Source organism: Cetorhinus maximus, chromosome 18, assembly GCF_964194155.1.
Source record: "Cetorhinus maximus chromosome 18, sCetMax3.hap1.1, whole genome shotgun sequence".
Taxonomy (NCBI): Eukaryota; Metazoa; Chordata; class Chondrichthyes; order Lamniformes; family Cetorhinidae; genus Cetorhinus; species Cetorhinus maximus.
The window spans coordinates 67,651,519-67,677,109 of record NC_135896.1 but is presented as its reverse complement, the minus strand read 5'-3'; the positions used below and the strand labels follow the sequence as shown (position 1 = coordinate 67,677,109).

Here is a 25,591-nt window from a genome sequence, read left to right as displayed (position 1 = left end):
CTTATGGTCTTATGGAATGTTTAGGTTGGTGGATGGGGTGCCAATCAAGCATGCTGCTTTGCCCTAGATTGTGTCGAGCTTCTTGGATGCTATTGGAGCTGCAGTCATCCAGGCAAGTAGAGAATACTTCATTATACTTCTGACTTGTGCCTTGTAGATGGTAGACAGGCTTTGGGGAATCAAGGGGTGAGTTACTTGCCACAGAATTCCCAGCCTCTGATCTGCTCTTGTGGCCAAAGTATTTATATAGCTAGTCCAGTTCAGTTTCTGGTCAATGGTAACCCCAGGATGTTGGTAATGAGGGTTTCAGCGATGATAATACCACTGAATGTCAAGGGGAGATGGTTAGATCCTCTCTTGTTGGAGTTGGTCATTGCCTGGCATTTGTGTGGCTCCAATGTTATTTCCCATTTATTAGCCCAAGCCTGAATGTTGTCTAGGTTTTGCTGCATATGGACACAGGCTGCTTCAGTATCTGATGAACCGTTAATGTTACTGAATACTGTGCAACCATCAGTGAACAGTGACCTTATGATGAAGGGAAGGTCATTGATGAAGCAGTTGATGATAGTTGGGCTGAGGACACAACCCTGAGGAACTTCTGCAGCAATGTCCCAGGGCTGAGATGATTGACCTCCAAAAACCACAATCATCTTCCTTTGTGCTTGGTATGACTCCAACCAGTGGAGAGTTTTTTCTCTGATTCCCTTGGACTTCAATTTTGCTCAGGCTACTTGATGCCACGCTCGGTCAAATGCTGCCTTGATGTCAAGGGCAGTCACTCTCACCTCACCTCTGGAGTTCAGCTCTTTTTTCCATGTTTGGACCAAGGCTGTAATGAGGTCAGGAGCTGATTAGCCCTGGCGGAACCCAAACTGAGCATTAGCAAGCAGATTATTGTTGCATAAGTACCACTTGATAACATTGTCGAAGACACCTTCCATTACTTTGATGGTTGAGAGTAGACTGATGGGGTAGCAATTGACCGGGTTGGATTTGTCCTGCTTTTTGCGCACAGGACATAACTGGGCAATTTTCCACATTGTCGAGTAGATGCCAGTGTTGTAGCTGTACAGGAAAAACCTAGCTAGGGGCGTGGCTAGTTCAGGGACACAAGTTTTCAGTATTACTGCCGGAATGTCGTCATGCAGGGCCCATGGCAGCATCTGCCAGTTTCTGGCTGATTCCATGGATGGTTACCAATATGAGATCTCAACATGCCTGTAGACCTGCAATTGCTTGACCTTTGGTTTCTACTACATAAAACATCTGTGACACCCAGGACGACTGGTTGTATTTACACTGTAGCACGATGGACCTTACACATGGAATTACTGAGTCATTATATGCTGAAAGTTTCACGGTAGTGGATTCCATCATGGCTTTCCACTTCTGTGGGTATATTGCTTGCAAAATTCTCAGAGGCAGTATCTTGGCACTTCCTGAAGACTGATGATCTGAATCGTGGCAAATACTTCTGATAGTGTAATGGCATCTATGTGTTCTGTTACATGAATGGTGTGGAGTGTGTGCTCGCTGTGCCTCGCAGCATCTTGATCTTCATCTCATCACCATTGTCCATTTTGACTGCCACTTCATGTATGCTTTTCCTATGGGATATGGCATGGACACTTGCTGCTCGAAGGTATTGACTGTTTACAATCTGTTTGAGCTTTTGCATGACTCCTCGTAGCTCCTTCGGCCTTTGCTGTTTAGCATTGCGTATTGTGCGTTGTTAAACTCAGAGAGTTGGTAGCTTCCTCAGAACAACTGAGACTAAGTCTGAATCACATGGTACATTATATAATTTCCCCTATACTAATTTATACAGAAAACATAACCACACCTTCTTAAAGGTGCACCACAACACAAGTTGAGGCTGTAGTTTGGATAGATTACATAACGAAATGAGGGCTATAGAACAGTGTTGAAGCAGAACTGGCCATGAATTTTTGGTAGCTGCCAATAAACTAGAGGATAAAGTAATAAGAGAGGCAAAACACAAGGAATTAGATAGTTTGAAGCAATTTTGAGCTTTTTCTGAAGTATTAGATACAGGACAGCCAGCTTTGTCACTTAGATGGATTTGTATGGGAGAGGTCCTTCTAGTTGGGACTAATAAGGCTAATGCAAGACCAGTTGCTCAGGGTTTTGAAGAGTGACTGGCCGATACAGATGTTAGAATGTACTCTACCAAAGCAGGAAAAGTAATCCTGAAAGTCGTTTTTTTGCTTTTTTGGTCACATATTCATGGGAGTGTAGATCAATCGAAATAAAAGCTGTGTTTCTGCAGGGTGATAAATTTCAGAGGGAAGTGTTTCTGAAACCATCTAAAGTTGCAAGTGATGCAGAAGGGAAACTATGGAAACTGATAGTAAATGTGTTTATGGCCTGAATGATTCTTTGTGGTATGGTATTTTTTGGTGAGATCTGCTTTGCTGAAAGCAGTATGTGTTCAACTAAAAGGCGATCCCTGAATGTTTTATTAGTAGCAAGAGGGAAACTTTCAGTCATCTTCATGAGGCATGTTGATGATTTCTTATGGGTGGTACTGTGGAATTTGAGAAATACGTTAATAAAATTAAAGTGGAATTTAGGATTGGAAGTCAGGCTTCAGGGGCTTTTAAATATATTGGTTTAGACATTAAGCAAAATAGATCTAGTGTAACTTTGAATCAACAATCCTATTAGTTACTCCTGTCTCCATTAATTGTGCTAGGTCATAACAGAAAGATACTGTCACATCTAAAGTAGAAACAGAGCAGTTGCGAAGCTTAATTGGTCTGTTGAATTGGCTATGCATTCCGGATGCTAATTTTGAAACAAATGATAGAGAGAAATGGAGATTTCAATGGCTTATTGGCCCTGCTGTGGGGGAACCTGCCATGGTGGGGTGGGTGTAGAGGGGGTTGGGGAGAGGATGGAGGAGGGGTTGGGAGAGGGGCGGGGGGTGGTGGGATGCTGAAAATTTTCAGCTATTGTGTATTAATTGTAAAGTTTTATTTAAAGAAAAATAAGGGATTCTGTTAATTGTATAAATTAATGTTAACTATATACAGGTGGAGGGCATTGATTGACTGATTGCTTGAGCACATATAAAGAAACACTGTGCCCCACCAGGGGCTGTCACCCACTCCTGATGTATCAATTTGTTGATTTTGTTTCTCAAAAGAGTAGAAAGAAATATTTACCCCTTTATGGGCTGGTCATTAGTTAATTTGTTCATTTGTTTTACTGGTATACTCAAAAGAGTATAACGAGATACTTATTGACACTGGCAGGGGAGTAGAGTTAGGAGCTATACGCTTGTGATGTTTTACTCTGTGAATAAACGTAAAACTGAGTAAAGATTGGCTTCTGGTCTTATACTTCACCAACTGGCTTTCAAGAGTTTAACATTGGTGAGACCACAGCTGTGTACAGTTTTGGAACCCGTATTTAAAGAGGGATAAAAGCAAAAAACTGCAGATGCTGGAAATCCAAAACAAAAACAAAAATAACAATACCTGGAAAAACTCAGCAGGTCTGACAGCATCTGCGGAGAGGAATACAGTTAACATTTCGAGTCTGTATGACTCTTCAACAGAAAAGAGGGATATACTTGCATTGGAGGCAGTTCAGAGAAGGTTCTCCAGGTTGATTTCTGGGATGAAGGGGCTGTCTTATGGGGAAAGGTTCAGCAAGTTGGATCTATGCTAATTGGAGTTTAGAAGAATGAGAGGCAATCTTATTGAAATATGTAAGGTTCTCAGGGGGCTTGACAGGGTAGATGCTGAGAAGATGTTTCCCCTCGTGGGGGAATCTAGAACTAGGGGGTGCATTTTCAAAACAAGGGGTCTCCTATTTAAGCTGGAGATGACGAGGAATTCCTTTTCTCATTGGGTGATTAAATCTTTGAAATTCTCTACCTCTGAAAGCTATGAATGCTGATCATTGAATATATTCAAGGCTGAGTTAGACAGATTTTTGATCAACAAGGGAGTCAGGGGCTATGAAGGGCAGGCAGGAAAGTGGACTTAAGTTTATACTCTGATCAACCATGATGTTATTGCAAGGCAGAGCAGTTCGAGGGGGAAAATGGCTGACTTCTGCTCTTATTTATTATGTTCTTATGTTCTACCTCCCCTTTTTACACTAGCCCTCTAGTTGTAAAAACGAAGGGTGGGATTGTCCGGCCCTGCTTGCAGCCAGGATCGTCTGATCCTGCCGAAAGTCAATGGACTTTTGGCTAGGCCGCTGCACCGCCCAGGGTGGGCCCCACCACGGCAGGGCCAGAAAATCCCTGCCTAAGATTGTATTAGGCTTTTTGATTATTTTCTAGCGCTTGATTTTAGTGATCTTTGTATACAGATCCTAAATTTCTTTTGATCTCCACTGTTCTTAGCTTTTCAACAATTAAATAATAATTGGGCGTGAAATTTACACTTCCCCACTGGCGGGTTTTTAGGGAGCATGAAAATGAAGGGACAGGATAGCCTCCAGGTTCCCACCCACCATGACCACACAATGATTTTACACTGGAGAGGGTAAGGCCTCGGACAGGAAGTCCGCTCTTGCCCCAATTGAGGGCCACTTATGGGCCGTTTCCTCAATTTTTAGGCTGGCAGGAAGATTGAAGTTGCATGGGGGAAGGCCAAAAATCAACAGAGTTACATCTTGGGTGGGAAGTTGTGGGGGGAGGCCCTTTGGATCTCCCACCCCTCGCCACACCGGCGTCTCTCCCGAGACCCCAACTGCCCTCTTCATGCTCACCCCAGGCCTTCCCTACCCTCCCTGCCTTTGGACCCCTTGAACTTACTTGAGCCTCCAGTGCCCAGACCTTAGTCTCAGGTGTCCACTGCAGCACTGTCACTGCAGGGACTGGGGCTCGAAGGCGGGACTTCCTCCCGAGTGATGGGAAGAAGTCTCGCCTGCAACCACTTAATGCTGACTCAAAATGAGACCCCGCTATCCGAAAAATTCAGGTCTCTGATCTCACATCCCCCCTATACCTCCTGCCCACTCAATTAATCTATCAATGCTCCTTTGTGATTTTATGCTCCTGTCTACACTGTTTCATATACCACCAATCTTTGTCACTGCAATGTCATCCTATACACTACAAAGCCTTTAATGAAAAAACTCCTCGTGGAATACAATAAACCTACTTTACCCTTAACTTTTTTTAATGTGTCACTACTGATTAACTGGTTCGAAAGTGATGCAGAGCTGGCAGAGTAATTTTGGTCTGCTGGTTCTATACATAGTTAATGGTGCCTATAGTGTAAATTGAGTGTCCTTATACTTCGCTATACAATCAGGAATGAATATTGAAAAGCAAAAATGAGTTTGAACATTGTTAACAATATTGGATTCTACCGAATGAGATTCTCTTCTGTCCTTAAAAATATGCACATTAAATTGGTTGCTAACCTGGTTCATGGTGACGTTGCAACTAGTAAACAATGATTGCTTTTCTCATATTTTCCCATATGCTTTGGTTAGTTCTGGAAAAACTGCTCCTGCAGCTTTACTTGATTTAATCCAGACATGATATAGCTGCCATCTTGGCATCTGTAAAGGAACAGCTGAGGAGCTTAATTATATGCCATAAAAAGGCTAGCAACCTAAGACATAAACTAGCAACTGTTTTTGTCAAAAATAATTTTTGGTGATGTAATCATAATGTTGAAGATTTCCTGGAATTTATTATTGTTAATTTTCAAATAAGAAATTACAAAAATCGGCTTAAGTTGATGAAATATAGCTTGATATTTCAGTTTTTCACTTATTTAAGTATTTGACTCATGCAACATATGTTGGCATACTGAGTTACTGTAAACTGATGATGCTCCAGCTAATAAGCCAAGATTGCAAAGGTTTGTGGGAAGTGATGCTTTGAAAGAAACTTGATCAAAGATAATTGTGTTCTGCATTGAATGGACTGGAATTAACTCAAGGCGAACTAGAGGTGAACACAATTTGGTTTGGGACTCTCCCTATACAAGCGTAAGCTGCCAATTGACTCAAATGTATTAGTGCAAACAATGATAAGTTTCCATCCATAGGCTGGACAAGATATATAAATACCCCGTTGCTTTTATTCATGAGGAATAGTCAATCTCATCTTGGGGTGTTGATTGCAGAGATCATTCTAATGAAGTATTTGGGGTTGATGACAGTATTGATATAAAATTGATAGGAAAATAATTTCCATTTCTCGAATAAGGACACTGAGATTATGATATGTTCTCATCAGATACATGAAGATTAAGCACCCTGTTTATACTGCAAAAGTAACATAATGATAACATTAAGCAGATGATTATTCTGACTTTTGGACATTTCTAATTTTAATGTTCTACAAATAATTTTTGACATTCTTTTGCACCATCAAACGTTTTATTCCCTTAAGTGATGTCACTTTAAGATTACTGCTGACTGCCACTGTAGCTGTGACTCTCATTTGCTATCTCAAAGTTCAGCTAACATTCTGCTGGTTGTTAGGTCAGTGCTGAAAATAACTCTGCTAATTACAGTCACCAGGCTGCTAATGGAATTTCAGTCAGGAGAGTGGAATGCTTATCCCACAGAGTAGAATTCAGGTCAGTGTACCCAGAACACATTTGCACAAATCTGGAATGGTTCTGTCAAAGCACCACAGGTTCTGGCACTAATACATGAACAGTACTGTAAGTCTACTTTTTCTCAATCACAAATTTTTCTAGTGCACTACAACCGTCATTTAATAGTTGCACCATTCAGAAAGGGCTGGCTTACATTGCATGTGGCTTTTCTCCCAATTTGCTATAAACTAGCCCTTGATTGAATCTGTTAATACTGTTTAGATAAGTATTTTATGCAGCACTCATGTCAATGAGAGAGAAAGCAGAGTTGTTCACTGCTCGGGACTTTTCACTTTCCAACAATAGAATACATGAAAACGGATACGCAGGGTTACTTCTTCAGAGACAGCTCTTGTTTAATGTGTTCTGAATGAGTTAAGTGCTGTTGGTGCCATGATTCTTTTTATGAAAATAACCAAACTAATAAATTAAATGAACAATGTGGTGGATAAATATACTTTTGAACATATGAGAATACATGTGAAAATAGCATATCCATTCACCTGATGGGGCAATTAACTTCTGTATAGATTGGGATAAAAAGACTAGCTTATATCAGAAAGATAGTGAATTTCTTGAGTGTTCAGGAGAGTTTAATTTAAAATTATTCAGAACCACCTTATACCCTTAAAGGGCAAGAGACCTGCCAAAAAACAGACATGATTGATTAAAGAAGTAAGAGACAGCATAAAACTGAACAAAAAGGCATACAAAAATGCAAAAACAAAAGCAGATTCTGGTGAATGGGAATGATGCAAAAAACAGAAAAACAGAAAAGAGTGAAAACCGATATCAAGAGCTACAAAAAGTGAGTATGAAAAGAACCTGGCAAGAGATATCAAAATCGCCACAAAAATATTATAACTGTATTAGAAAAAGAGAATGGTCAAGAGAAATGTGGACCCTTTGACAACTAATAACTGTGACATTGTTAATGAAAATGAGGAAGTGGCAGACAAGTTAAATGAATATTTTGCATCAGTATTTGTATTAGAGGAAGAGAATAGCCTGGAAGACATCCTAAGGGAACTAATCAGGACTCATCAAAATCAACATAAGCAAAATAACAATAATGAAAAAACTAATTGTATTAAAGAATGGCCAAACCATAGGATCAGATAGTTTACATTCCAGGGATTAAAAAGTAGATACAAGTTCCCGAACTATAATCTTCCAAAGCTGTTTGATTCAGGAGCCATTCCTTTAGATTGGAAAAGTGTGTATGTCACTCTGTTAATTAAGTAAGTTGAGGGAGGAAACCAAGGCATTATAGACCAGTTGGCCTGACATCTGTTGTCAAAGAAATTACTGGAGTCGATAAGTAAAGATAGAATATCTGAACACTTCAAAAATTTTCAGATATCAGGGACAGCCAGCATGACTTTCTTTATAAAAGGTAGGTCATGTTGGACGAACATGACAGAATTTTTGAAGAGGTGACTAAAGTAATGGATGCCTTTGGATGTTATTTATATGAACTCCAGATGGCATTTTATAAAGTCCCTAAAGAGACTGTTGACTAAAGCTGAAGCTCATGGAATTGAATGCAAATTATTGACCCGGTTAAAAATAGAATGTCTGGCAGGATACAGAGAGTAGGAATAATGGACAGATACACTAATTGACAGGACATGATTTGTGATTCCTATTTTTTAATGACTTTAGAATGTGGGATAGAAGGCCACATATCCAAATTTGCCAATGACACAAAGTTCCAACCAGTGAAGAAGGAAGCATAAAATTACAAAGAGACAATGATAGATAAAGTGAGTAGGCAAAACTGTGGAAAATGGATTTCAGTAAAGGCAAATGTGAGATCATTCTCTTTGGATTGAAAAGGATTGAATGGATTATTTTTTAAATGGTGAAAAGCTAGAAAATGTGGAGGTCCAAAGTGACTCGGGGTCCAGATACACGAATCATTAAAATGTCATGAACTAGTACAGAAATTAATCAAAAGCTAATTAAACCACACCTTAGGAAGGATATATTAGCCTTGGAAGGTATGCAATGCATATTTTCCAAAATAATTCCACGACATCATCGCGCACTATTTTACTCTTGTTCGGGTCGGGCGCACGCCTGCCCGACGAGACTAAAATTCTGCCACAAGTGTGGCCTCACCAATACCCTATATAATTTTAACAAGACTTCTTTACTTATATACTCCAATCCTTTTGTAACAGAAGCTAACATACCACTTTTGCTCACTCACCCAACCTGTCTATATCACTCTACAGCCTCTTTGCATCCTCCTCACACCTTACTTTTCCAGGTAACTTTGTATAGTCAGTAAATTTTGATATATTAGACTCGGTTCCCTCATCTAAGTCATTAATATAGATTGTAATGCTGAGGCCCAAGTACTGATCTTTATGTCACCCCACTAGTTACAGATTGCCAGCCCAAAAATGTCCCGTTTATTCCTACTCTCTCTTTTCTATCATAAGAACACAAGAAAGAGCAAAGAACAAAGAAAAGTACAGCACAGGAACAGGCCCTTCAGCCCTCCAAGCCTGCGCCGATCATATTGCCTGTCAAACGAAAACATTTTGCACTTCCGGGATCCGTATCCCTTTATTCCCATCCTATTCAACATTAACGATAGGAGCAGGGGCATACCATTTGGCCTTATGATTCTGCTCTGCCATTCATTAACATCATGGCTGATTTGATTGTTATTGTGGCCTTAAGTCCACTTTTTGCATGGCCCCTGTAACCCTTGATTTCATTTTGGATGAAAAATCTATCAAATTCAACTTTGAATATATTCAATGACCAAGCGTCCACAGCTCCCTGGGGTAGAGAGTTCAAAGATTAACCACCCTCTGAGAAGAAATTCCTCCTCATCTCTGCCTTAAATGGAGGATCCCTTGTTTTGAAATTGTGCGCCCTAGTTCTAGATTCCCCCACGAGGGGAAACATCCTCTCAGCATTTACCCAGTCAAGTACCCTCATAATCTTATATGTTTCAATAAGATCACCTCTTATTCTTCTAAGCTCCAATGGCCCTTCCTCATAATACAACCGCTTCATCCCAGGAATCAGCCTGCTGAGCCTTCTCTAAACTGCCTCCATTGCTAGTATACCCCTCTTTAAGTAAGGAGACAAAAACTACATGCAGTACTCTAGGTCTCATTTCACCAATGCCCTGTACAGTTGCAGCAAGACTTCCCTACTTTTACACTCCATCCTCCTTGCAATAAAGGCCAATATTCCATTTCCCTTCCCAATTACTGACATGATTCATGTGTGAGGATATCCAAATCCCTCTATACCGCAGCATTCTGAAGTCTCTCTCCATTTAAATAATATTCTGCTTTTCTATTTTTCCCACCAAAATTGACAATGTCACATTTTCTTACACTATACTCCATCTGTCAAATTTTTGTCCACTCACTTAACCTATCTATAATCCCTTTGCAGACTCTGTGTCCTCCTCATAACTTGATTACTTACCTATCCTTGTATTTTTAGAAATTTTTGGCTATAACACACTCGGCTCCTTCATTCAAGTCATTAATATAGATTGTCAATAGTTTTGGTTAGGTCTTTTTGGCACAGTGGTTGCATTCCTACCTCTGGACCAGAAGCTCCAGGTTCAAGTCTCACTTCAGGACTTGATGTCTATGGAAGGTGCGTTCATAACGTGGCCAAACAGGTTGATTATCAGCCTGTAAATCCTTCCAATACCCCTGACGGTAGCTGTTAACAGCAGGAGAGTTTCCTGGTCAGCCATACTGCAGAAGGCAATGGCAAGCCACTGCTGTACTTTGCCAACCATAATTATGGATCAATCCCATGTGTTAGGAAATAGAGATAGTTTAATATGTTATATTTGTATTTGTGGGTGTTAGGAATGAGTTTTAGCTTTAAAGTTTAAGTTTGATTTGTATTTCTGTATCTGTGTGTTAAGAAAGGTCAAATGGAGTTTTAATTTCACTTTAAAAGGCTGCTTGCATTTCAAATGAGGAGTTTACGACTGCTGTAAGGTAAAGGTAAACACACAAGAGTAGAAAAACAGTGCTGTTGCTTAGCAACAGTGGGGCCAGATAGGCAGGTTGCTCCCACAGACATACACACAGAACTAAGGAAACAACAGTTTTAAGCTCAGTTGAAGCCAGTACCCAGAGAGACTGGACACCAGAAAGAGGGACCTGCAGATTTCCCAGAAGAACAAAAAGGTCCCAAGTGAAGAAAAACCCCAAAAATTCAAGGGAGTGGAAGAGGGGAAAGTCCAAAGGAGATCTTGTAGTCAAAGGAAGGACAGGAACCTGGGAAAAGGTCCTGTTAAGTGAAGTTAAGAGTGAGGGGCAGAGAGAAAGGCTCCAAGCTTCAGATTTAAGAAGCAAGAAGATCCAAAGAGACAACTGAAGGTCTGTAATTCTTTGCTATGGGCATGTGGAGCAGTGGTGTACTGTTAAGGCTGAGTTGGTGAGAGAGACTGCATGGAAAACAGCTTAAGTTCATGTGGTGACCCAGAGAAGAGGAACATCAGGAGGAGAGTTTGAAACCCTGGAGGTGAACCCTTGTGAAAGGTGTCTGAGAGAAAACGTCAGTTTGGGAGAAGATTCCTAGGTGAGGTTTAGAGAGTGGAGATTGGAAACCCTGGTGTGAAGAATTCAGTGAGACCGATTGGCTGATGGTGTGACAAGTTTTTGGGGGGAGTTGAGGAGAGATCCATTGTATCCATTTGATGTGGCATACGTCACTTGGTTTCAGAGTGTGGTGTGTCTGACCACAGGGTGCCATCGGTTTACATGGAGTAGGTATTTACTGTGTACATTAAAGTATAAGATAGCTTTTGTGACTTGTGTTATCCTTACAAATCTGTATATATCTGTAAAGGTTTAGTTGTGAGTGAAGGAGTATTGTAATATAGTTCATCTTTTTTTGTTGAATAAATGTTTTATTCTTTTGTTAAAAGTTCATCAGCTGACTCCTGTGCCATGTTCAGTAGCCACTCTCCACGTATTTAAGCAAACAAATAAAAGTTAGGATCTATCAAGCTGGGTTCCACTCTGGGATCAGGCTTGTCCAGGGCTAACCTCAGCTGGGGATTGTAACACATGGAAGTCCATGTTTGCCAACACCCTCTTAGGGCATGGTACGTGAACGAGGAGGAAATGGCTGAGGCCCCAGCACTGATCCCTGTGGCACACCACTAGTTACAGTTCGCCAACCTGTAAATAGCCCCTTTATCCTGACTCTCTGTTTCCTGTTAGTTAGTCAACCCTTTCTCCATGCTAACATATTACCCCCAACACCACAAGCTCTTTTATGTGGCACCTTATCAAATGCCTTTTGGAAATCCAAATACACTGCATCTATTAGTTCCCCTTCCACCTTGCTTGTTACATCCGCAAATAACTCCTTAAAAATTTGTCAAACACGATTTCCTTTTCATTAAACCATGTCGACTCTGCTTGATTGTATTTTGATTGTATAAACATCCTGCTACTACTTACTTAATAATGGATTCCAGCACTTTCCCAATGACAGATGATAGGCTAACTGACCTATATTTTGCTGCTTTCTGTCTCCCCTTTTTCTTGAATTGATGTGTTATATATGCGGTTTTCCAGTCTGCTGGGACCTTTCCAAAATCTCAGGAATTTTGGAAGATTGCAATCAATGCTTCCACTATCTCTGCAGCCACTGTTTTAAAGGCCCTATGATGCAGACCATCTGGTCCAGAGGACTTGTCAGCCTTTAGTCTAATTGGTTTTCCTAGTACTTTGTCTCTCATGATAGTGGTTGTTTTAAATTCCTCCCTCCCTTTTTCCCCTTGATTTTCTACTGTGCCAAGAATGTTTTTTATGGGCTGAATTTTCCACCCGTCGGGAGCGAAGTTGAAGGGAGGGTGCGCACAGGCGCGCTTCCTATTGGTACCCCCGATCGGAGGCACGGCGCCATTTTACATGGGCGGGCCATTTAAGGCCCGCCCAGTGTGATGTCCTCACAGAAGCGCTGTGTGCTTCCTGTGTGTGCGGTGGGAGGGGGAGTCCCAAAATCAAGAGTGCGCTCTTTTGCACATGTGCATGAAAGAGGGCACTCATCTCCCTGAGGCTAGGTGCAGCCTCAGGAAGATCGGCTCAAAATGTAAAAATCCTAAAAATAAAGAAGTAAAATTTCCCTAACATGTCCCCTCATGTGACAATGTCACATGAGTTGAGACATGTCCATAATTATCACAAAAACTTTATTAAAATTTTTCAAAACATACATGAAATCTCGTCCCGCCTGTGGATGAGGTTTCATGCTTTTTCTAGTTCGCACCAGGGCTCCTGGCCTGCTCGCCAACCTTAAGGTTGGACGGGCAGGTACTTTAATGACTTAATTGACTCTGTCAATGGCCTCAATTGGCCATTGACAGGTTGGCGGGCACACAGCTGATTTCACTGCGCCCCCGCCTACCTGAAAATTTAAATGGGGCGCAATGACGTTGGGAGTTCCCCCCGACATGACTGTGCGTCATTTTACGCATTGGCGAGTGGGCCCCGCCCCCGCTCACTGATGCGTAAAATCCTGCCCTATGTCTTCTACCATGAAAACAGGTACAAAATATTTGTTCAAAGTCTCTGCCATTTCCTTGTTTCCCTTTATTAATTCCCCAGTTTCATCTTTTAAGTGTGCAACATTTAGTTTAGCTACTTTCTTCCTTTTCATATACTTATAGACATTCTTATCATTTGTTTTTATATTTCTTGCTAGTTTACTCTCTCCTTCTATTTATTAGTCATCCTTTGCTGGTTTCTAAACTTTCCTCAATTTTCTGGCCTACCACTAATCTTCACAGCATTATATGTCTTCTCTTTCAATTTGATACCATCCCTAATTCCATTTTTTAGCCACAGATGGTCCATCCTTTTCACAAGTCTTTCTTTCTCAATGGAATATATCTTTGTTGACAGTTATGAATAGGTCCTTAAATGTCTATCACTGCTTATCTACCTTCTTAACTTTTAACCTATCCCCCAGTCCACTGTAGCCAACTTTGCCTTCATACCGTTGTAATTGCCTCTTATTTAAGTTTAAGACACTTGTTTCAGACCCAAGTTTCTCGTCCTCAGACTGAATGTGAAATTCTATCATATTATGGTCATTTTTGCCTAGAGGATCCTTTAATATGAGGTTGTTAAGTAATCCCTCTCTGCACCTGTAGGTATATGATGTGCCAGTACATTGGTCCCAGAATGTTTCAGGTGAGGCCATCCCAATTGTACTGATCCCTATTTTTCCAATACTGGTGCCAGTGGCCCATGAACTGAAGCCCGTTTCTCCCACATCAATCTTTGAGCCATGCATTGAACTCTCTAATCAATGCCTGAGCTTGTGGCTCTGGTAGTTACGAATTACCAGGTCTAAAATAGCCTGTTCCTGGTTGGTTCCAGAAAATATAGTTATTAGAAAGTGCCCTGAATACACTCTATGAACTGATCCTCAAAATTATCATTGCTAATTTGATTTATCAAATCTTTATGAAGATTAAAATCACCCATGATTATTGCAGCACCACTATTTCTTAATGCATACACTATCCTACAGTGTAACTACTATTAGGGGGCATATTAACTATTACCGCCAGTGACTTTTTTCATTTGTTATTTCTTATTTCCACCCAAACTCATTCTATATCTTGATCTTCTGAGCCAAGATAATTTTTCACTATTGTACTGATCTCATCCTACATTAACAAAGCTACCCCACCTCCTTTCCGTTCTTCCTATCTATCCTAAATGTCAAATGTCCAGGAATGTTCAGTTCTTAGCCTTGGCCACTTTGCAACCTCTTCTCTGTGTTTGTTATCATATCATCCATCTTGTCTTGAAGGTTGTATGCATTCATACAAAGAGCCTTTAATTCTGACTTTTTAACATTTCTCTCTACTCTGATCATTATTTGCTGGTGCACTCTTATGTTTGTATGCCCTGTCCCTCCCTATCACTGTCTAATTATTATTTCCCAGATAACTACCCTGCACTATTGCCTTGTCCTTTGTCATTTACTTCCTAAATATCCTCTCACTGAACCCTCCCCCCAGATATTTAGCTTAAAGCCCTCTCTACAGCTCTAGTTATATGATTCACCAGAGCACTGGTCCCAGCATGGTTCAGATGAAAGCTGTCCCAATGGTACCATTCCCTCTTTGCCCTCTTTTTCAGTGCCCCATGAATTGAAATTCATTTCTCCCACACCCACACCAATCTTTGAGCCATGCATTGAACTTTCTGATCTTACTTACCCTATGCCAATTTGCTCATGGCTCAGGTAGAAATCCAGAGATTACTACCTTTGTTGTTCTGTTTTTAAATTTAGTCCCTGGATGCTCATACTTCCTCAGCAGAACCCTTTTCTTGGTCCTACCGATCTCTTTGGTACCCACGTGCACCGTGACAATTGGATCCTTCTCCTCCTGCTTCAAGTTCCTCTCCAGCCCCAAGGAGATGTCCTAAATGCTACCACTGGACAGGCAACACAGTCTTTGTGACTCAAACTCTTGCTGCAGCGAACAGTATCTACCCCCCCTAACTATACTGTCCCCTAATACCACTACATTCCTTTTTACTCCCCAGCAATTGAATGGCCCACTGTTCCATGGTGCTGTGGTCAGTTGCTCAGCCTCCCTGCAGTCTCTGCTCATATTCAAACAGGCTGCAAAAACATGAAACCTGTTAAACAAGCACAACGGTTGAAGCTCCTCCAGTGCTATCTTCTGGATCCTGCCTCACTCGTCATACCCACTTGTTCCTGACCTCAGGCAAAATCTGAAGTATTGGTCTGACTGCTCCCTGGAACAAAGTGTCCAGGTAACTTTCTCCCTGGTTGCTGTATCAAGCTTGGACTCCAGCTTAATAACCCTGAGCCAAAGTTTCTTGAGCTGCAGCCAGTTAATACAGGTGTGTGGATCACGTTGGTGTCCACCAGCTCCCACACACTACAGCTGCAACACATCACCTGCCCTGCCATCTTTGTTGTATTTTGTTTAATTAGACTTTCAAGTATTGAAATATCACTCAATGATAATTTGTAGTTAAATTAAGTAGTTTAACTAGTTAAGCTATAAATTTAAGACAGTGTTTATATTCTTCCAGTGCTGCCCTAGTTTAGAGCAAAAAAGAACAGTAAAATTCACAAATAATCACCTGCCTTCTTACCTAATTTATGCCTTTGAACTTCAGTGCTCAGATCTCACTGTGCCCCATTCCCTCTCTCAGACCACTCTTTGTTCTGTAAAAGATCAGAACAGCACCTCTCCCCTCACTGAACTGAATTCCCTCACTCAAGTTCCTGTATTCAGTACTGTGTGAAAGCTGTACTTCATCTCGCTGGCTTCTGTGCTGTGCTGTGCTGATGGTGAGCCACTGCCTTGAACCACTGCAATCCATGTGGTGCAGATATACCCACAGTGCAGTTAGGGAGGGAATTCAAGGATTTTGATCCAGCGACAGTGAAGGAACCGCAATATAATTTCAAGTCAGGGTGATGAGTGGCTTGGAGGGGAGCTTGTAGGTGAGAGTGTTTCCTTGCATCTGCTGCCCTTGTCCTGCTTTGTACTAGATAATGTTGAGATTCTTGAATGTTGTTGGAGCTGCACTCATTCAGGCAAGTGGAGAGTATTCCATCACACTCCTGACTTGTGCCTTGTAGATGGTGGACAGGCTTTGGGGAGTCAGGAGGTGAGTTACTCGCCACAGAATTCCCAGCCTCTGACTTGCTCTTGTAGCCACAGTATTTATATGGTTAGTCCAATTCAGTTTCTGGTCAATGGAACCCCCAGGATGTTGATAGGAGATTCAATGATGGTAATTGAATGTCATGGAACGGTGCTTGGATTCTCTCTTGTTGGAGATGGTGATTGTTGGCATTGTGTGACGTGAAAGTTACTTGCCACTTGTCAGCCCAGGCCTGGATATTGTCCAGGTCTTGCTGTATATGGACATGGACTGCTTCAGTATCTGAAGAGTCACGAATGGTGTTGAACATTGTGCAATCATCAATGAACATCCCCACATCTGGCTTTATGATGGAGGGTAGGTCATTGATGAAGTGGCTAAAGATGGTTGAGCCTAGGCTACTCCTGCAGTGATGTCCTGGAACTTAGGCGATTGACCTCCCACAGCTGGAATTATCTTCCTTTGTGCTAGCTGACTCCAACCAGTGGAGAACTTTTTCCTCTGATTACCATTGACTTCAGTTTTGCTAGGGCTCCTTGATGCCACTCAATCAAATGCTTCCTTAATGTCAAGGACAGTCACTCTCGCTTCACCTTTGAGTTTAGTTCTTTTTCCATGTTTGCTCTAAGGCTGTAATGAGGTCAGGAGCTGAGTGGCCTTGGCTGAACACAAAATGAGCATCACTAAGCAGGTTATTGCTGTCAGTGCCACTTGATATTAATGTCTTCTATCACTTTGCTGATGATCAAGAGGAGACTGAAGGGATGGCAACTGGCCTGGTTGGAGTTGTCTTGCTTTTTGTGGACAAGACATACCCAGGCAGTTTTCCACATTGTCAGGCGTTAGATGCCAGTGTTGTAGCTGTACTGGAACAGTTTGCCTAGGGGCGTGGCTTGTTCTGGAGCACAGGCCTTCAGTACTATTGCTGGAATATTGTCAGGGCCCATAGCTTTTGCTGCATCAAGTGCCTTCAGCCGTTTCTTAATATCACATGGGTGAATCAAAACAGCTGCAGATTGGCATCTATGATGCTGGGGACCTCAGGAGAAGGCTGAAATGGATCATCCACTCGGCACTTCTGGTGGAAGATGGTTGCAAACGCTTCAGCCTTGTCTTTTGCGCTGTTGTGCTGGGTTCTCTCATCATTGAGGGTGAGGATATTTGTAGAGCCTCCTCCTCCAGTAAGTTGTTTAATTGTCCACCAGCATTCATGATTGGATGTGCAGAACTGCAGAGCTTAGACCTGATCCAATGGTTGTGGGATTGCTTAGCTTTGTCTATCGCAAGCTACAATCATGATAATGGGCAGGCAGTTCATGCTTCCTGCATAACATTGAATGGCCCCTCTTAAGTTACACGAGGGTGCCATCTTTAGGAACCTTCTTCAAAATTGAATATGGTGCATTAGGAAGATACAGATCAGTCACTTGCCTCCTTGTGCATGACTATGGAAGGCGGTCTGGGTAGTGTGGAGAAGTCCAATACCTAGACAGGAACTGCCACCTCTCTCACATGAGTAATATATAGATGAATGTGCGTCAAGGTTGCAGTCTACTATTAAGAAATACAACAGCAGGAGCACCTGCAGTGGGACTATAATCACACATGTCATAAACACAGTTCAAGAACATTTATGAATCGTCCAGCTGCTGCTTTGTAGACTTCGCATTTCAAAGTCCATAAAGCAGTCATTGTGAGCATTATATGTATGAATTTAAGATACCGTATAATTTCATTGCCATATGAATGTTGCAACTGTGAATGCATCAACTTGTGAGTGAACATTTCAAATTTCAAATCCATCTATTGGATACTTGATCAAATTATTTAATCTTTTTTGTCATAATCCAAAGGAATGGAGACAAAGTTAGATACTTGCATAGATGTAGGAGACTACAGGCCCAGTTAGGAAGTGACAGGCCCAGTTGGGAGGCAACAGGCCCAGTTAGGACACTACAGGCCCAGTTAGAAGACTACAGGCCTGGGTAAGAGGCAACAGGCCCAGTTATGAAACAACAGGTCCAGTTAGGAAACTACAGGCCCAGTTAGGAGGCAACAGGCCCAATTAGGAGACTACAGGCCCAGTTAGGAGGCGACAGACCCAGGTAGGTGCTATAAAGGCTGGTGTGAGTGCTAAAATGGCAGCTGCATTAACTGTGATTCCCCGTAAGGTGAATCAATTATGTCATTAACAATGGAAATAGTTGGGACTCAGAAATGATCTGCTCCAAAATGCAAAGGTTAGAATATAGAAAAGTAGTGGAGACTAGGAAGCATTTTGAACAATCCAAATGCTCAGTGCTACCTTCAGATCTCTTACTGAGGCCGTGACTGATGTGCTCTCTCTCTCTCTCTGCTTGTAGCTACTGCTACCATCTGATCTGCTGTCATAGTATATCACACTTGTCTGTCTTGCGCCATCCTTGCACATCCACTGTGGCTCATATGCAACCACTCTGTGACGTCCGTCATCCAACTATGCCAAGATCGACTCCTCTTCCTGCTGACTTCCACTTTTCCCCCTAGCAGAGATCTCTGTAGCTTTGCAGCTCTGATCAGATGGTCGAAATGCTAACATTTTCTTTTCTGGGTGTCACTTTTTAGAGTTTGTTTTGCCTTTGCAATTTCAAGCACCTCTTCATATATCTTATGGTTTGTATATGGAAGTTTAAGCATACATCTTAGCATTCACATTTAAAAAGCCTCAATTTTCTACACAGATCTTTATTTATTGTTCAGGTTTCTGAGGCATACAAGAAAGTGGATGGACTGTAGCATTTTATGAGTTTTTTCCTTGTTACGAGCTTGAGTTTTCTTCTTGTTAACACATCCTTCATCTTCACGAAATTAATTCTGGCTATCTCTATCCTTCTGACTTCGGCACCACATCTACTATCTTCTCTTATAATTTGTCCTAAATAACTTATCTACTTGTCCCAGTGTGATACCATCCACTTCAATCTTCACTCTTATTGCTTCTAATGTATTCCTCCTGACTACATTGTTTTTGTCTTTTTGGTGTTCATACTCAATTAATATTGTAAGCTTCTAGATTTTACTTAATCTACGATATTTTGTAAGGCCTCTTCTGATCCTACAAGTAATGCTGTGCTATTGTTGACTGCAAGTTAGTTATATTCTTGCCTCCAATATTTGCCCCCGGAAGTATATCTGACTCTCTGAATATTTGCTCTGTGTATAGATTGAATAATTTTGGCGACAGTACACGGCCTTGTCGTACACCTCACTTCACTTGAGACACATCTGATTTTCCCTCTTCTAGCCTGATGCTCACTATTTGATCCCAATGTAGGCTCTGGGTAAATCTCACATCTTTGCTGTCCTTGTCACATTTCAGGAATACATCTATTAGCTTTTGGTGATTAAACATGATCAAATGTTTTTTCAGAGTCTATGAATTTATATAAATGTTCTTGTTTACTTGCCGATATTTATTGAAGATTGCTCTTTGATTAAATATTCTCTCTCTTGTTCCTACTCCAGGGGCAGAATTTTTAGCTTGGCAGGCGCCCGACACGATCGGACGTGAAAACACATGGGATAACGTCGGGCAAGTGTCCCAACGTCATCCTGCGCTCGCGCAATATTTCGATCGGTGGGCATGTGCAAAAGTCGGAAGCGCGCCCATTGACAATTAAGAGGCCAATTAAGGTAATTAAAGGTGCAATTGTCTCCGATTTTTCGTGGTCCATCCAACCTCATGGTTGGCAGACGGGCGAATCGGCCAGGTAGACTTTTCATTTTTCATGAAACCTCATCCAAGGGCAGGATGAGGTTTCCATTATTAAATGAAAGAAAAATAAAAATCTATGGACAGCATTTTTTAATGCATATGTTCAGGTGACTGATTGTGATGATTGCACATTTTTTCCTGATTTTAAAAATTTTATTTAATGCTTTTCAGGTCTTCAGCTCCCTGAGGCAGCTCTTTGCCTTTCTGTCAGTGCTCGCCCGCGCCCGCAATGATGTCAGCGCCCGCCCTCCTCCCGCCCCACTCCAGCAGCACTGAGTCTCTCAGCGCGCGCTTCACCCACTGATCGCACCCGCCCGCCGATCTAAAAATTCTGCCTCACTTCTAAATTCAGACTACATTTCACCAATTTCTACTTCAACTGTGTTATTATTTCTTTCTGTTATGATTTTCCGGATCACTTTAATGAGATGTCTCATGAAGCTTACAGTTCTTATCTGATTGCGCTCCATTGCTTTAGGTTTCTGAGGTAACAACAAATAATGAATGTCTCAACTCACTTGGAATGTATCCTTACACGAAAGAGAGTATACAACATGCTACAAAGGAAATATTACCAAAATGAAAAAGAAAAAGAGACAAAGAGTGGGTGACAGATGAGACACTAGCAACAATGATAGAAAGGGGAAAGAAAAGGAACACACCTGAGTATGATGAAATTGAAAAGAAAGTAAGGAATGTATGTAGGGTGGCTAAAGAGAAATGGTACAATGAGATGTGTGATGACATATTGGAGTTGGAAAGAGATATAAAATGAGAGCATAAAACCAGAAGGTGAAATACGAGCATACGAATTAGGAGCAGGAGTAGGCCCCTCGGCCCCTCGAGCCTGCTCGAGCCATTTAATAAGATTCTGATTATAACCTCGACCCCACATTCCTGCCTACAATCTTGCAGCCCCTTGTTAATCAAGAATCTATCTAGCTCTGCCTTAAACATATTCAAAGACTCTGCTTCTACCTCCTTTTGAGGAAGAGAGTCCCAAAGACTCACTACACTGTGAGAGAAAAAAATTTCTCCTCATCTCTGTCTTAAATGAGCGACCCCTTATTTTTAAACAGTGACCCCTAGTTCTGGATTCTCCACCCTCTCAAGACCCCTCAGGTTCTTAAAGGTTTCAATCAAGTTGCCCCTTACTCTTCTAAATTCCAGTGGATACAAGCCTAACCTGTCCAACCTTTCCTCATAAGACAACCTGCCTATTCCTGGTATTAGTCTAGTAAACATTCTCTGAACTGCTTCTAACGCATTTACATCTTTCCTTAAATAAGAAGACCAGTACTGTACACAATTCTCCAGATGTGGTCTCACCAGTGGCCTGTACAACTGAAGCATAACCTCCCTACTGTTGTAATTAATTTCCCTCACCATAAATTATAACATCCTATTAGCTTCCCGAATTACTTGCTGTACCTGCATACTTGCCTTTTGTGATTCATGCGCTAGGACACCCAGGCCCCTCTGAATCTCAGAGCTCTTCAATCTCTCACCATTTAGATAATAAGCTTCTTTTTTATTCTTCCTGCCAGAAGCTTTGACTGATAAAAAGAAAAGGATAACTACAGATAGTGGGTGCATAAAAGGCAAAGGGCGGAATCATCCCAGATTTGCACTAAGTGCAGTAGTGGGCAGGAAAAACGACATTTTACCCACTGGTTGCAATGGCGGCTTCTCATGCCATATTGTCCCAAACCTGCTGCATTAATTATGCATTCCTGGGAAACACACTGTTTTGATGATGGGCGGGCTCTCATTCGTTGGCCGCTTCATCATGCCAGATGCCATATTTAAAGTGCAGCCGCGTGCACACCTCTCAGCGCTTCCAGCCCACGACTGCTGTATGGAAGACATGGCCCCGAAAGGCAAAAAGACTGCAGTCCGAGATTCAATGATGCATCCCTCGAGTGCCTTTTGGATGTAGTGGAGGCCTGTCATGATGTCCTGTACCCCCACCCTGGCCTCAGGACGGGCAGCAGCATTACCAATCCGGCTTGGGAGGCAGTGGTCAGCACCAACGCTCTGCATAAGAGGATAGCCACCCAGTGCCGCAAGAGGATGAATGATCTCCTTTGTTCCACCAGGGTAAGTCACTCTTCTCATCACTCTCAACTCACACACTCACTAATCCATCACACATCCACAGGGCCCTCACTCACTGCCAGTTCAAGGGACATCACCGTTCACTCTCTCACACACACCATCATTGTCCTCACTCCTTCTGTGGGACCACTCACCACCCACACATGCCAGGCATATTTATCATCTGGCCTGGCAGGCATCCTGCTTACACTCTCTCCACCCCTAATCAAGCAGGACAAGCTGGCACTCAACAAGAGGGAGAGGTCGCAGACTGGTGGAGAAATGCCTGAAATCAAGGTCCTCACGGACTTTGAAGACAGAGCCACCCAGCTGGCTGGTGAGGATCTGAACTATTCTTGAGCTGACGGTGAGGTCGGCAGTGCTCTATCAAATGAAGATCCAGCAGTGCAACATCCATCAGACAACCATACTGTGAGTGATGTGTCCTGTTTCACAGGCCACTGCCATGCACTAATTATCTTTCCTTGCTTCCACTGGCACATCTAGGAGACAGCTGATGGAGTCCATGCCCCAGGGCCTCCAATCAAGCCCCGAAGAAACCTCTGAAGAGGAATCTGAAGGCACCTTCATTGAAGACCTGTCACAGCGCTCACCCATACCCTCCACCAGTGCAGAGACACACACCTCTGGGACCTAGCTTTAGAGTAGCCTCGGGATCCTAATCTGGTGAGCACATCGCACTGTCTGATCCACAGCAGGTGGCGGCAGGTACTTCCCAGGTCCCCGGCACTCGGAGGACTGCTGGAGGCCAGAAATTTGCTGAGTCTGAGTCAGATGATGAGCCTCTGGGCTCGGTCATGTCTTAGTGGCTGGAGCTGAAAAGGCAAGCACAGGAACATCAGGAAGGATGTCCGCTACACTCCTCAGATTGCAAGGCACAATGGAGGAGCCCACTGCCTTCAGGCTGAGGTGATAGCGCCGGCATGCCAACATACTGAAGTCAACACTGGTAGGTTAACAGCCGCCATGGAGACCTTAATTAAGGGCGCTGCTCCTGCACTGCTGCGCAGGCTCAACTCCATTGCTGACGCCATAGTTGGCCTCCAATAGTGTGTACACAAGAGGGGTGTGGGGCAGCTCGATCTCACTCCAGCTTTCCCTTCTCCTCATGGAGTCAGTCAGGGGCCCTTGGGCACCCCGAGGCCATCCACCCAAAGAAGAACAAAGAACAAAGAAAAGTACAGCACAGGAACAGGCCCTTTGGCCCTCCAAGCCTGCGCCAATCATATTGCCCGTCAACTAAAACATTTTGCATTTCCGAGGTCCGTATCCCTCTATTCCCATCCTATTCATGTATTTGTCAAGCTGCCTCTTAAACACCACTATCGTACCTACTTCCACTACCTCCTCTGGCAACGAATTCCAGACACTCACTACCATCTGCATAAAAAACTTGCCCCACACATCTCCTCTATAGTTTTCTCCTCTCATCTTAAATCTATGTCCCCTGGTAATTGACTCTTCCACCCTGGGAAAAAGCTTCTGACTATCTACTCTGTCCATGCCACTCATAATTTTGTAAACTTCTATCAAGTCGCCCCTCAACCTCCGTCGTTCTAGTGAGAACAATCCGAGTTTCTCCAACCTCTCCTCATAGCTAATAACCTCCAGACCACCCAGGTGACTCCAGGAGTGTCCAGCCCATCTGAATCCTCTCTTCCTGTGGCCCCAGCAGCTCCAGCTCCACAGGCCGAGGAGGGTGCCACTGCCACACAACAGTACCCTGAAAGCAAGCCAGGGCCCTCCAGGTCTCAGCCCTCCAGAGAATGACCGTCAAGGTCATCACAGAAAGGGTGAAGCAGTTAGCAGGCTGCCTCTACCTCCGCTTTAGACATCATGGGGACACCAAGACGTAGCAGCAGGATTAGGAAGGCTAAGAAGGTGTGGTTGTACAGCCTGGGCACAGGTGTTAATCAGTTGTACATAACGTTCACTATTATAAATAAATTCTCAACAATGCCTTTCTGCCTATGGCTTCTTGTCCTGATAAGCAGTGTTCATGTTAAACCTTTCTGCACAAGATAAAGGCAGGTGTCTCAGTCCAGGGCCTCATCCCTGTGCAGCCTTCAGGCCAAAGTGATGGTCCTGCCTCACTCCCTGGACACATTACTGATGCCCGCACCAAGGCGGTGCTCGTCATTGCTGCCAGAATGTTGTGGGCAGGCACCGCCGAGTTCCATCATTCTCTCTTTGTGCTCTCAGCACCTTTAAGGTGAGGCTGGCCCTCATCTCGTCAGCATCTTTGACCAGTGATGCCCCTGAAAGGGTCAGGTGCTGAAGGCAGACAAAGGATCAGATGCTTTTAAAGTTTCATGGCTGCGTCAGAGGCTGTGTGAAGATCTATGGAGTGTCCTCACTGCATGTTGTCAACATCCTCCTGCAATCAAGCAACTATTAGGGTCTCCACTATGTCTCCATGATAGGAGCATTATCACAGAGGGTATATGCGCTGCCATCAGCCACACAGGAGTCAAAAGTTCATAGATGCAATGTGAGCATCTGTGGTGTCTCCTCACTGCATGTCGTCATCATCTTCCACAAACCTAGCAGCTATGAGGGTCTCCCAAACATGCCTGCCTCATCTGGGCAGTTCAAAGGCGTCATTGTCGCCTTCGAGGACCTCATTACCCTCATCCCTATCAACGTCCTCCTGATTAGATTAGACTTCCAACTCCTCCATCTCTTCCTCAGCCAGCTCCTCTCCCTGTTGCAGCACCAGATTGTAAAGGGCGCAGCAGGCGACGATGATGTGTGACACCCTCTGTGGACTACATTGCAGAACTCCACCAGACCAGTCCAGGCACAGGAGTCCCATTTTCAGCATCCCGATGATTTGTTCCACCAAGCTGCGAGTTGCAGCATGACCCTGATTATAACGTCGCTGTGCTGCAGTCTGAGGTGCCGCACGGGTGTCATCAGCCATGTCCTCTGCAGGTAGTCCTTGTCCCTGAGGAGCCATCCCTGACGCCTCTGTGGATCCTTGAAGATGTCAGGGATCTGAGACTGACTGAGAATGTAAGAGTCATGGACACTCCCTGGGAGCTGTGCACAGACCTGCAGGATGTGCTTGTGATGGTCGTGCACTGCCTGCACATTAAGCAAATGGAAGCCCTTGCGGTTGATACATTTGACTGCATGTTGTGATGGAGACCTGAGTTGTGAGTGCAGTCAATCACAACCTGTACTTGTGGGAAGCCCGAGATCTGGGCAAATCCAATCACTTTTGCATCCTGGCTTTCCTGGTCCTGGATGAAATGCACAAAGTTGTGTGCCCTCGTGAAGATGGCATCCGTGACCTCATGGATGCATTTGTGAGTGGAGGCTTGTGATATCCCATAGAGGGCACCTGTGGATCCCTGAAAGGAGCCGCTAGCATAAAAATTGAGCACCATGGTCACTTTCATGGCCACTGGCAGTGAATGCCCTCCATGTCCCTG

At 43.1% G+C, this 25,591-nt stretch overlaps 1 protein-coding gene across 5 annotated transcripts in view; it reads left to right on the top strand.

Moving 5' to 3' along the window:
• akap6 (A kinase (PRKA) anchor protein 6) overlaps positions 1 to 25,591 on the top strand; it is a 467,239-nt gene that overhangs the window by 26,081 nt on the left and 415,567 nt on the right. For 4 of the 5 annotated variants that reach the window (XM_078562835.1, XM_078562834.1, XM_078562836.1 and 1 more), the window contains exon 1: positions 6,591 to 6,671. The exons of the other annotated variant lie outside the window; for it this stretch is intronic. In XM_078562835.1, coding sequence (XP_078418961.1) covers positions 6,660 to 6,671 — 12 coding nt within the window. In that variant the 5' untranslated portion in view covers positions 6,591 to 6,659. Of the gene's footprint in view, positions 1 to 6,590; positions 6,672 to 25,591 lie in introns of those variants that run through there. 5 annotated transcript variants of the gene reach the window in all.